This window comes from Apostichopus japonicus, chromosome 14 (genome assembly GCF_037975245.1).
Source record: "Apostichopus japonicus isolate 1M-3 chromosome 14, ASM3797524v1, whole genome shotgun sequence".
NCBI lineage: Eukaryota > Metazoa > Echinodermata > Holothuroidea > Aspidochirotida > Stichopodidae > Apostichopus > Apostichopus japonicus.
Window position 1 is genome coordinate 12,178,201 of NC_092574.1, and position 14,110 is coordinate 12,192,310.

General features: G+C 37.2%; 2 protein-coding genes across 5 annotated transcripts in view; one reads left to right on the forward strand and one right to left on the reverse strand.

The window, feature by feature from the left end:
- Window positions 1-5,617, forward strand: part of LOC139980268 (clotting factor C-like) — a 140,397-nt gene extending 134,780 nt beyond the window's left edge. For all 4 annotated transcript variants that reach the window (XM_071991809.1, XM_071991811.1, XM_071991812.1 and 1 more), the window contains 2 exons: window positions 76-249; window positions 4,797-5,617. In XM_071991809.1, the coding sequence (XP_071847910.1) occupies window positions 76-249; window positions 4,797-5,233 (611 nt within the window). In that variant the 3' untranslated portion in view covers window positions 5,234-5,617. The remainder of the gene's footprint in view (window positions 1-75; window positions 250-4,796) is intronic.
- A 729-nt stretch (window positions 5,618-6,346) lies between these two features.
- On the reverse strand, window positions 6,347-13,345 carry LOC139980072 (galactosylceramide sulfotransferase-like). Its single transcript, XM_071991437.1, has 2 exons — window positions 7,635-13,345; window positions 6,347-7,417 (listed from the first exon to the last, which is right to left on the reverse strand). Exons 1-2 carry the CDS (start codon window positions 8,024-8,026, stop codon window positions 7,222-7,224), a joined length of 588 nt encoding a protein of 195 aa, XP_071847538.1. The 5' UTR covers window positions 8,027-13,345; the 3' UTR covers window positions 6,347-7,221.
- Window positions 13,346-14,110: the final 765 nt, after the last annotated feature.

The window sequence follows — 14,110 nt, forward strand, 5'->3', positions numbered from 1 at the left end:
AAGCATACATGTTTTATTAAGTATCTTTTCGTTCCTTTTATTGATTGACTTCTTATTCCCTTCAATACCTTATAGGCATTGTTAATAGATTCGATGGGTCACGGAAGAAATTACAAGTCAACCAGACCATTCTGCATCCCGACTACGATCCTGCCACAAAGAGGAATGACATAGCATTGATACAACTCAGAAAACCTGTTAAACTGAGTTTTCATATTAGAAAAGCTTGTCTGCCAGATCCCGCAAGAGGTGAGACCAAGCGCCCTATGTATATATATATATATATATATATATATATATATATATATATATATATATAGGAATAACGGAAAAACTGTTAAACAACTATGCTGCATTTAGAGAAAGGCTGGATCTCGAGTGAGATACAATAATTGAATTAGGTAAGTGATTGGAAGTAAAACAGCCAATGTTTGGTTTTTGCAGAGCTTTCGAGCAAAACTAGCTCTTCTTCAGTGCATGATCACCGAAAGTGACAAGGAGTAGCAGGAATTGAAACTCTTTTATAGAGGAGATGTCGGAATGGTTGTAAGGGCAAAGCGACTTACTGATTTCTGCTGAATTGAGCAGAAGTTTTAGAGTTTTATTATATATATATATATATATATATATATATATATATATAGGAATAACGGAAAAACTGTTAAACAACTATGCTGCATTTAGAGAAAGGCTGGATCTCGAGTGAGATACAATAATTGAATTAGGTAAGTGATTGGAAGTAAAACAGCCAATGTTTGGTTTTTGCAGAGCTTTCGAGCAAAACTAGCTCTTCTTCAGTGCATGATCACCGAAAGTGACAAGGAGTAGCAGGAATTGAAACTCTTTTATAGAGGAGATGTCGGAATGGTTGTAAGGGCAAAGCGACTTACTGATTTCTGCTGAATTGAGCAGAAGTTTTAGAAATTCGGATTATTTTAATCCGCGTCGGATTATTTTAATCCGATTCCGTCGTAATTGTAAAGGAATTGTTTTGGTTTATATGGGACGGCAAATCGTTTCTGATGTTTAAACCGAATGGTGCCGTGGTCTTTAGGTTTAGTTCCCAGAAATTTTCTTTCGCTTTCCTAGATTTATCTGTCCAAGAATCGTTCTGGTCAATGGCAATAACACGCAAATTCTCAATTGAATGATTTTGGAGATTGAAGTGATTTGCAACAGGTTGGTAGATCTTTTTTGTTTTGATCGCCGATCTATGTTGTGTCATTCTCATTCTAAGAGTGTTTTTTGACTCTCCAATGTATTGTAAGTTACAAATATTGCAGTAGATGAGGTAAATGACATTTTTGGATAGGCAGTTAATTTTGTGCCGAATTTGGAACGTGCGTTTGGTTTGGTTGCTCTGAAAGGCCCCGGTCGAATCGACAAGTAAGCACGTTTTGCAATTTTGTGTACAGGGCGATGATCCTGTAGTTTCTGTTATGCTTTCCCCTAATGAGGTGTCATCCCGAAAGGATGCCCGAACTAAGATATCCCGTAGGTTGCTGGGTCTTTTAAAAGCGATGACAGGTAATTCTGGGAATACTGATTTCAGGCGTTCGGTGCCTTGAAGTAGGTGAAAATTCTTCTGAATGATATTAGCCAGTGGTGGGAGACCAGGGTGGAATTCAGTAACCAATGGTACCCTTTTGGAACTGGTTTGACGAGTTTTGTACGTCAATGTTTCGGTACGGGGTTTGCTTTTAGCCTTTTTGATGGCATTTTCAATAGTACCCCGAAAATACTGTCTGTTTAGGAGGTGTTGTGACAGTTCTTTAGTGCGTGAATCAAAATCGACTTCAGAGGAGCAAATGCGTCGAATGCGCAACGCTTGACTGTACGGAATATTTCTGGTACAGTGACGTGGATGGCAACTGCTTGATAAGAGGTAGTTGTGCTTGTTCGTGGGTTTATTGAACAAGTCTGTTTTGAGTGAACCATTTTGTAGGGTCACGGTGGTGTCCAGAAAGTGAACGTCAAGTCCAGAAAAATCAGCAGTGAATTTGATAGTGTGATGAAACGAGTTTATGTCATCAATGAAGAGTTTTAGATTTGCCTCCCCATGGGTCCATATCATAAAGATATCGTCAATGTGACGTAACCACGTGTGTGGTTTCAAGTTTTGTCGAGATAAAAATTCATTCTCGAGGTTTCCCATAAAGATGTTGGCAAAAGACGGTGCCATTTTGGTACCCATTGCGGTGCCATGAATTTGGATGTAGTGTTTGTTGCCAAATACCAGATTATTGTTGGTCAAGACGAGTTGCATTAATTCGGCCAATTCTTTCTTCGTGGGGGTTTTGCCACGGTTCGGTTTGAATGCTTTTGTGCAGGCCGAAATGCCCTCTTCGTTAGGGATATTTGTGTATAACGAAGACACATCCAAGGTAACTAACAGAGAAGATAAGGGAAGATTTTTTATTTTCCCAATTTTCCGGATGAAATCCGTAGTGTCCTGCACATAGGACGGTAGGGCCGAAACAAGAGGTTGGATGAGGAGATCCACGAATTTGGAATTTTTTTCAGTCGCTGTGCCATTACCCGATATTATGGGCCTCCCGGGATTGCCTTCTTTGTGAATTTTAGGCAGAAAATTAAAGCGACCAGGTTTTGGGTCGTTTTCCAGGAGGTTTTGGCCTAACTTGCGGTCAATGGAACCGTTAGAGACTATCTTTTGGATGACTCTTTTCACGTTTTGTGTGATTTCTTGAGTAGGATCAGAATCTAGGAGTTTGTAGTGTTGAGGGTTGCCGAGTAGTCTGTTGGCTTCCTCTCTGTAGAATTGTTTGCCCATAGCGACAATTGCAGAACCCTTGTCGGCTGGCTTGATGACAATGTCATCGCGCTTCCGGAGTTCATGAATGGCCTGTCTCTCAGTTTTGTTGAGATTGTCGCGGAAGACTGGGGCGGAGGTGTGTGTTTTAACATCCTCTTCAATGGCCGAAATAAATGATTCAAGAGGCGCACAATGGGCCTTGGGTAGATTCCACGAGCTTTTTGGCTTAAAATTGGAATCCAAGTCGTTAGTTTGTTGCGTGGTGTTATTAACATTTTCGTCGGCAAAAAATTCACGGAGACGTAAGCGTGAATTATATATATATATATATATATATATATATATATATATATATATATATATATATATATAATATATATATATATATATATATACATACATATACATGTCATCACACCAGAGGCACATCGATCATCATACATCTTGCAATGTTGTCCTACACGAGCCTCACAATTGAAGTGGAGTTTGCTACAAAATTTTTATAGACCTTTGACTTTGACATTTTACGTTAATTAATGTTTTTTAAACCTTCATTGCAATACCTTTGGTACCTTGAGTATGACATTTTCAGCTATTTTTTCGTTTTAGCATGTGCATATTAGCCAAAAGAAGTCTTTCTGTTCTTTTAATTTAAATTGCATGCAGTTTATTAATTAATCATCTTCAGTCAAGGCAGCAATTTCCTCTACGACTTAAGACAAGTGTTAGCGACTTAGTGTCGATCATTTGGTTGTTTTTACACTCGCGGAGTTTGATCTTTGACCTCCATTGATCATTCGTTATTGGCCTCTTACATTTAATAATGCACTGGAAACTTCACCTTAAAAGAGTTTGATATCACACATGACCCTTTTTTACCTTTGACCTCGAACCTTTAACCTTATGACACCATAGCTGACGTTGACAATCCATCTAAAGGCCAGCAAATACCAAGCCAAATTGGGAGTCCTTCGCCCATAAGGAGAGGGAGTTCGTGACACACTTTTCCTCCTCACACATGGGAACACACACACACACACAATGTTTTGAACCCCCCCCCCCCCCCAGCTCAAAAGCTTTTCCACATCATTTCATCGTGTTACTTTTTCACACTGCCCTCAACAAACCACATTTCAATTTAGTGCCAAATGGGTGAGGAGTAGGGCCTACATTTCCATAACATAACATAGAAAGTCATAAATGTTGGTATAATGGCACGCCTGTGTAGCAGCCTCGCTAGTATAGTTCTCTAAAGAACGATAATTGAAGTGAATCGAAAGAAATAGTTCCCTTATTAAGTACAGAAATGATTTGTATAGTAATCACATTTATGTGATTACATACGTTTTGTGTTTCCTATTTATGAATAATATTAACATTTGTTGCAATAATTACAGATAGCTTCAATATAATTCGAGATATCTTCAATTCAATTTGAGATATCAGAAATTGCATTTTTGATATCTTGAATTTTATTTAAGATATCTCAAATTGATTTTAAGATATCAAGAAATAAAGTTAAATATTAAAATGGGAAACATTATTTAAGATATTTGGAATTGAATTCGCGATATCCAAAATTGAATTCGAGTTATCGAGAATAAGAATTCGAGATATCTCGAACTCAATTTGGATATCTCAAATATGTTTTAATGATTGATATCTGGAAATGAATGAGAGATATCTAGAAATGAATTAGAGTTATCTGTAATTATTGAATTAAAGTTAAAATGGCGTACCCTACGCCCAGCTGGGGATTTCCGATCAACCAGTAATTGGTGACCCCACCGAGACTCTCTAAGCAGGAACATCAACTTCTACCATGGCAAACTTTGCTATGGCAACTGAAATAGACAAAATATAGGCCCAATGACAAACCGACTACAATACATCTCATCCTCGCTGTAAGAGCGATGATAATAAACTGAACGTAGCTGATATAAGCTTGGATGTGTTAACACATCCTTGCTATAATGTACAACGCTGTATGAATCACATTTCGATCATTCAAATTCACCAACAGAGAACCGGTTGCTCACTGTTGGCGCTGCAGTTGTGACAGGATGGGGACACAACGGGTTAGTTGAAGCGGGTGCGGATCGATCCAACTTATTACCAGAACCCCACCTTCAGGAACTAACCTTGCCACTTCGCAGGCGAGAAGAATGTGAAGTAAGTCTGGTTGGAAACGATGAAGAAGACTGGTTTGATGAAACTATGACGTGTGCTGGGTACCTCGGTCGAGAAGTAGGACCCTGCTCTGGAGATTCGGGAGGACCTTTAGTGAAGTATGCTAAAAGAGGAAATTCACGCCGTTGGACTGTCATTGGAGTTACCAGTTGGGGCATTGGATGTGCTTTGCAAACTGAGTTACATTTCTTCGCAAATGTCCCACACTTTGTTCCTTGGATTAATGAAAATATCAACCCGGAAGCAGCGCGGTTGAGGCGGAACACATAGATTAGATACAGACGTGGTCCCGGTAACGGTTTATAGATAGGGACAAATATATCGATAGTGAACACTTCCCATAACAGAACTTTAAAAAAAACTGACTTTGGAAATAGTTTCTTTGTTTCTACTTTGAATGTTGATGCATCTCTCATAATTTGTAAAGAAATGTCATTAGTAGCCGATAGTTATTGTAACATAATGTTGTCAGATAAGCCACGAAAAGATTCACTTTAAAAAGCAGGAGAATAATAATATAAAAAAAGTGAACCAATGAATGTTTTAGATTAAACTGAGAGGATATCGCACCAAATGTGCTAGACAAGAAGTGATGAAATGTTTTACTTGTGACCTTACGAATAAAGACAAGCACAATTGATGCTTTAAGTTTAACGGCTATAGTAGAAGTGTTTCTACCGATTTCATCCTGCCCCAATATCATCGCATGAACCAACACAGATACAAACCCGACGTACCTTTTTTTTTAGTGATGATAGCGTTCTTCAGTGATATGATCAGTGAGTTTTTGTGGTTTGGCATTTCGTTACTTCGTAATTAACAATAATAAAGGACAAAACAAAACGGTGAGAGAAATAGCTTCCACAGATGAGAGCAACAAGTAGAACTAAAATCAATGGGGCTGATTATAAAACACAACGTATTTATAAAGGCCGCAAAGTCAATTAATTTTCTCCACATATTCTTAACATTGATGCAAGAAATAACGGAAGCATATCCACAGTAACTCTCCTCTCTGGGAAAAAAAAATTTAAACCTATTCAGGCAAAATAAAGGATTAATGCATGCACAGTCGTATGTTGCAGGCTGTTATCTAGAGCATCAGCGAAGTATGTGTTTAAATATCATGGCTAAATCACAACAAACTAGGAATCTAAGGCAACCAATGGAGTCCACATATTTGGTACACTACCGATCTTTTTACATAAAGGCTACTATAGGATACTGCATATTGTCTAAACTGTGGAAATATGTGGAATAAAAGCACACCTACCAGTAATATATATATATATATATATATATATATATATATATATATATATATATATATATATATATATATATATATATATATATATTAATATATATATATATATATATATATATATATATATATATATATATATATATATATATATATATATATATATATATATATAGCTTTCAACGCAACACCCACCATGAACAATTAATTGATTAAGGGAAGAATATTAGCTTGTTTAAAGATGATCGCACCTTTCATTTATAAACTCCTCTTTGAGTGAACTCCTCTTTGAGTGAGGCAGCGTTCTTTCTTTTATCACTTGAGCCTTAATTTCAGCCACCATTGTAACTGTGAATTTAGAAAACATGAAAGATCACTTTTCACTTTTACTCGTCCATTCGTGTCTGCAGTTTATTCTGAAGAAAGTTCAAGGCACAAGTCCGTATTATCACCAGGGGATACACCTCACCACTTAATTTGGGGGATATCTGGCAAGTGGTTAAGGATATGATATGAAATGACCGTGGTATAGCCAGATATATGTTGAAATAGTACTTGACATATACCGGTAAGGTTGGAAGCCAATTCAATGTTCCCCTTGAGTTATTCATAGCAAATAAATGAATTATATAAACAGAAACACACTTCTTTCTACTCAGTCATTTGGATTACGTAATTAAACTAGTAAACAGATCTCCCATAACGCAATGATTTTCTCTCAATGAGTCCGTTAGCTGATGTTTCCCCATACTCTCCTAACCGTATTGTCACATTTTGTGTAGTCACATCTTACCATACATTCTGTGCCAGACTATCGAAACGTTCATCAATTCCCGTTGATATCTGATGACGTAGTATTCACGCAAAATTTAGTTGTGACATTACTCATTTCCCTAAAACGTCTTAATTCTTTCTGAAAATTTGGCCCATATTTATGGATTTTATTCCATAATGTTCGATCGAATCGTTGATAGAGCATGACATCCCCTTTGTTTCATTTTCGTATCGCATTGGCCTGTTCTATACGTGTGGGCTCGCGGCTCACGTTTCGACGTTGCTTTTTCTTAATAAACATTATGTCTTCGAATTTCCAGCACATCATTTTCTTTAACAGCAGCAAGGATTTATCAAAGTAATCCGCAATTAAAACCAGATCCAATTCTTCTTCTATTGCTTTAATTTCCCTCAGTCTATATTGCATATTCATCTGTATAATCAACTTTTTCGGTCAATCCTAAATCAAACAGTTGCCCATTATAACCCAGACTACATGAAAAATATTTGCACTTCGCTATTGCTGAGAGGAAATCATCAAGAGGTGACGTTTTGATGGCTCCGTACTGCTCTTTAGTGAGACGAAGAGCAAGTTTGAATAATGAGTGATACTGCACCACAGAATACCATCACGAAACTGGTTCACGCAAGATAGTAACATACTGATCGGTAGGTTTCATAACCTTTTCCATGTTAGCTCTGTGAAAAGGCACGTGGTTAACTAATACGTTAAATCCTTCATCTGTCGGTTGCCTTAGTAATATTTCCTGTGAAAAAGTTTGGTAACCCAGAATAAATCCAGTTGATGGTAGAGCAAATGTTAAATTTCTCCCATACCCATAACGTGCGATGATTGTGCCTAGTGTTGATCCGCCAGTTTTGTGCGTTTTCGCAAGTACAATGCTGTTTCTTGGTTGACAGTGATTATCTTCTGAATGTAAGTTGATTCGAAGAGTTTGGGACCTTTTCAAACAACAGAACGTAAAAGAAAAGATGATAAATGTGAAATTGGTGGTTTTTCTCATTTCCGATAAATTGAATTTCAGCCGTACATAAAGTAATGCAAGACGATCTGTGGGAAATAAGGCAAGTCTGATGGGAGGGAAAGTGCTTGTAATGTGTGTGACAGAACTTTAATACCTAATCCTCACACATAAACACTTGTCTTTATCACAAACAATTGAAATTTCATGGCTAATAAACATCGCACTTAAACATTCACTTGTTTGCAGCCCCTCTCCTTCGCGCCCAATCCGTCACCCTGCGCGGTAAAGGCCAAGATTTGCATTTATCGCTCCCAATGGCTGGGGTCCATATGCATAAGCTTCATAACAATATCAACTAGCAGCAGCTGCACAGAATCGCTCATCACATACCACTTTTCGCAAGGCCAGTTTGCTACACTCAGAAATGAAAACAGTCTAGCAGCAGAATGTACGCGTTTGAGTAGACAATTAAGTTTATTTATTTGTCGGCGTGTTATGCCACGGGTGTGAAGGGTCTGTGGTTATGCATCGCACAACTCTGTAAAGAAGTTAAATCAAACCGAAACAGTTTGAAGATGATACAAAATATCACCATATGATAGAAACGTAACAATTTTGCACCCAAAATGAATTGATGCATTTTCCGTATGTTAATGTTAACGTTTGAAGAGAATGATGTTGAAAACAGATCAAGGCTTTAAAAAGAAAGTTTGAGCACAGAGCAACGCTTTGAGAAATGTTCCACTAAACATTTTTCTTCCAAGTTTCAGATTTATGCTGAATTAAAAACTGTTGGTACATGTATACTAAGTAGAAACGTGCGCATCATTTTTTGAAAGCTGGTTTGTTCTGGTAATAGTTTTCAAGGATTTTGTTTTAGCTGAGGGACCATCATGACCATTCTTACTGCAGAGAGGCAGTGACTGTAAATAGGTTATAAGGGGCTGAAACAATACCAGCTTGTAGGGTTGAAACCATGTAGAGTCCAAATTTTTATTCCCTACCAAATTAGAATATTTTTAACTCATTTAGCCAATAATACCAAGACAGATGATTTTCAGACAATAATTGAACCTTTTGTTACGAACTGATGGATGTTAATGAACACATACAAGTCCTCGCAAAAGCAAAGAAAAAACTTGTCAACAAAGCTTTCGTCTTATGACAGTCGCCAGTTCATACAGTACGTGTATGCGAATCACGATGCACTGCGTACACGTGTATGTACATATCCATATATACACATGCGTGTACATCGCGTAAGCAAGAACTTCCCAATTTGAATAATTCAGCATCAAAAGTGCAAGACCCAGCCAATGAGAAGCTAAGTATGCCAATGATGGCCTTTATCGCGCTGGAAAATTAAAAACATTTTGCGACCCGGCGAATTGTTATATCATGAACCATATAACTTCCTGGAAAAGGTTGCATATACGTTTTAAGGTAAATAAGATGTCGAACCATAAAAACTTTATCCGGCGAATATGAGAAAAACAAAATATTCTGTTTCATTAGCTTGAGAATAGTTTAGTTCATGGTCACCTACAAGCTCAGCATATTTATCAGAGTCGCGACCCAAACCATGCAGCTGCCATTGTACATGTAACTATTATTCTGTAAAATGACAAATAAACTGCATAAGATAATTTTTCGCTATAACATACCTTCAATAACGTAACAAAAACAAGTTCGATTTCGAGGACAAGGTATCGTCTGTTGTTGCACTTTGTATTCAAGAAAAAGAGCTTAAAAGAGAGAGGTGTGGTGTTGAAGGTTTACTGAGGATTGTTATTCTACCATTATTACACCCTGTAAGAATAACATATTCAGGACAATAATCTTCGACCCCTCGAATATTGTCTCGCAGTATGAGGACCAAATATTAAACAAATGTCATAGTGTGTTATTTGTTGTATAGCTTATTATTGTTGGCTTGCTGGTATATATTCCCATACAAGGTCGCAGTGGCGTTGAATGTTTGTTAAGGTGTGGGTTGGGGAAGGAGGGTGTGGGGGGGATCGAGTCAAAACTTTCTGTGACTGTACTTAAGTAGGAGCTGAACCTTTATTAGCCCAGAGGCGAGTCAAATATTTTGTAAAGGAGGATTGCTGCCATTGGGTCACTGAAGTCGACTCCCATGATAACAAAATTAGACGTCAAATGGTGCATTCTACAGCATATTTATATACTACAATAAGGTATATATGAGTAGCTCTAAACGCAAGACTTTATGGTTGAATAATGGGGGGGGGGGGTGGCAAATGGGCGGAGAGCAAGTGAACACAGCCTTTAGCAATAATAGAGATGCAATTTACAAATGCCAATTCAACTAACATTCGTAGTAAAAAGTCTTCATAAAAAAATTCCAAATGATATTTTCACGACGATTTCATGTTTGTAAAGGATCGTGAAGTTCAGGACATATATGATCAGTTATACTCACCGAGTTGTTTCGTTCGAACCACGTGTTAGCTGATAGATAATATGCGTTGTAACAATATAAATAGCCAATAATGAAAAGAAGATTAAAAGATATTTTATAGACATATTTTCCACGTTACAAGTTAAGATACATAAATATACTCTGAACGATTGATATGTTCCGCTAACGTTGCTTGTTCAATAATATCTTATCGTGACAGAAACGCAAACACCTTCTCGGGTGTTTGTTTTAATTAGTGAATGCGACTGAATTTGGGCCTTTTTCTTCTTCAATGAACATTGCTTTGACTTGCAACCTTCACAGAGGTAATGGGTCTGTTTAAGATAACTTTATTTTGTCGTCGACCTTAAAACACACTGCTATTAGTCCAGGTCGAATTTCTATAATACTATACATTTTTCATGTCAAGAAACAACGGATATTGACTGGGAAAAAAAAAATAATAGAAAAGAGCAATGATATTTATGGCTAGAACGGTATTCGAACCATAATACAGCGCTCTGTATAGTAATTTCTTTGACACGGGCTCTCCAACGAACAAATGAACAATCACTTGATCAAGTTTTACTGTCATATTTTCCGTAGTATGTCAAAATTACAAATTTAAGGAGTAAAGCAACAACACTTCGAAACAAGTGTCAAAAGTTTGACAATTTCGACATGAAACCTCAATATCAAGAAGTTAAAACGTTCCAAATTCGTTAAACCACGTCACAACTTGCTTGTAAAACATTACATTTTCGGATTATATTTTGAAATTTTTATGTTAAACGTCAACATTTCAATAACAAAATGTGGAAAGCAGTAGTCTAAGAATAAACGTCACATTTTTGGCATGAAACATGAAAAGTAACGCGGTATATAACCGTAAAAATCCTCAGATAAAACTTAAAATGTTTGACATAAAACATCAACATTTTGAGATAAAAAGTCAAAATGAGAGTTAAAATGTTGGAATTGCGACATAAAATGTGGAATTTTGAAGTGTAACATCGCAGGTTTAGTTACAGAACGTGACATTTAGAGAAGGGACGTAGAATTTTGTATATAAAAACGTCAACATTTCGACACAAAATATAAACATTTTGCAATGAATTGTCAAGATTTTGAGAAGAAACTTTAATAATGTACATACAAAATGTAAAGTAAAGTAAAGTAAATCATCCAAATGTCCAAATTAAGTATTGAATATTACTCTCCACTAACATTAGATGTTACCGTAACTGGTACAGCATCGAACAATGAAATGTTTGGGTCAAAGATTTACCAGCTATATGGTAAAATTGTAATTATTTTCGAAATGGTAGACTTGTTACAAACAAGACAGTACCAATTTCCTTCCCGACACACCTGGCGATCATCATTTTACCCAACAGCCATGAAGACCATCGCCCTGGTAAGATTTTCACCGCAAAACAACATGATATTTCTGACACATCGTAAACATTTCCCGACAATTTTTGCTTTTGCTCTAAATTAAAATAATATCTGTGGTGTTACACCCACATACCTTCCTACCCTACAGCGCAAGTGACGCCCAGATGATAACTTAGAAGTTTGCGACAATGATTACCTAAAAAGGTCATGATTTAACATGCCGCTAATAATTATGTATGTATGTTTGATGATCATTTTGCTGTAACCATAGAAAATAAGGTGACTAGGATAGAGTTTATTTAGGTGACTCGTCTAAGTACGAAGTGGCATACATCATATTTATCGCCAACTCAAACTGGTTGCGCTCTACTCTTTTAACCATAGTAACAAATACTACATTCCTCACCTCCTCTAAATTTCGGAACAACCCTTTAAATGCAAACTGGAACATCAATTAAGAATGCTAATTCTACATTAATGGAAGATTAAATATGCACTGAATCATATTATAATTATTTTGGGTTAAAGATAAGATTACAAATTAATAGTTAACATTATCGAGTTCATGGGTAGACTACACTTAATCAACATCGATACATCCTGAAGGTTTATTCTGCCCCATCAGTATGATGGTAGCTACTCCCCCATACAAATCTTATACGTTGGGCGGTTTACTAACACGTTTGGACCGTTTCATTTTGACCAGGTATTTTTCAGTTGGTTTGTTGACAATGTCTGAAACTGGAAGTTGCCTTTTGATTGGTCGTGCGGTTGTACTTGAAAGGGTATCTGGTTGTAGGATATAATCCTAAATGCACTGTTATGTGATCAAGGTGCGTCCATCTTCCAATCTAACAATGTAAGAAAAAGTCCTGTACAAAGCTTTGGTTTCAGTAGATCCATGTGGGTTTCACCTTTTCTGCCCATCATCAAGTGTAATGGATTCTGTCCTGTGGTTGTGTGTGTATGTGTCCGGAAGGGGGGGGGGGGGTGTTAGTTGTTATGGTATATAAACCTTGCAAGCTTGGTGTCCATGGCCCCCTTCTGCCATTTTCCTCAATGCATCTATCGCCCTTTCCGCTACTATTGGAATCGCCCTTTGAATCGCCCTTTCCGCTACTATTTGAAGCAGGATTGTATGGAGCAGTACGTATGTGCTTCACACCATTCTTTCTCAAAAAGTCAGCAAACTCTGAACTGGTAAACTTGCTTCCATTGTCGGTAACAAGTAAGTCTGGCAGTCCATATGTAGCAAATCAATAGCAATTGTTGAAGAACCCATAGGGCCTATTGAGCATCATGCAGCATGTAATTGTTTCTCCCGGTTTTATATATCACGTGGTTCTCACATATACGTGCAGTAGTTACATATGTCGTTCTGGCGAAAACAGGTAGTTTCAGTTATCAAATACCGTTTCATAAATTTAACATTTCATGTACACACTATAACATGGGACTGCAGTTAAACCGTATGAAATCGTCAGCCTTTTCCAACAGATCCCTAACTGTGAAAACTGAAACATCAAGGTAGTAACCCAACAGTAGACTCGGGCGTTGCATACATTACAGACCTTATATATATACCTTATATATATATATATATATATATATATATATATATATATATATATATATATATATATATATATATATATATATATATATATATATATGTGTGTGTGTGCGTGTGTGTGTGTGTGTGTGTGTTGATACTAGTTGAGACTAGTGGAACACTAGTAGTTGTAACTCGGAGTTTCACGCGTTTTAGCGATCGTCAGACAACTCCTGTCTGACGATCGCTAAAACTCGTGAAACTCCGAGTTACAACTACTAGTGTTCCACTAGTCTCAACTAGTATCAACATATATTCCGCTCTGTCCACTGGACATAGAGCACTCTGCGCCAAGATAGACGCTAACCAACCAACTCTCTCTCTCCACCTCTCTCTCTCCACCTCTCTCTCCACCTCTCTCTCTCTCTCTCTCTCTCTCTCTCTCTATGGTAATCTTACAATGAAAGTTGCTTAGAACTCAACCAGGTCATCCACACTAAGTCATTTTTGTACCTTCACTTGAAATGGCAAACCCTTCTTGAAATACTGCACAGTCCTCTCCCGACTGAAGATGTACGGGCTTTTGACAATCTTAACTGATGTATCAGAGGCATTCTCAAAATGACCAGTGGCTTCTTCATATACGGTGGTCTCCAGGTACAAGCTACATCTTATATATTCATCAAACCAGTTGTCTCCCAATATGTGATATCTCGGTGGTGACGTGCTCTACCATCCAACAACTAAAGGC

What these genes read in the sequence shown, in the direction of transcription:
- LOC139980072 (XM_071991437.1), bottom strand. Translation starts at nt 8,026, where the DNA reads ATGAGAAAAACCACCAATTTCACATTTATCATCTTTTCTTTTACGTTC. An exon ending in ATCTTGCGTGAACCAGTTTC is followed by an intron (nt 7,418 to 7,634) that starts GTGATGGTATTC and finishes TATGCAATATAG; the next exon opens with ACTGAGGGAAATTAAAGCAA.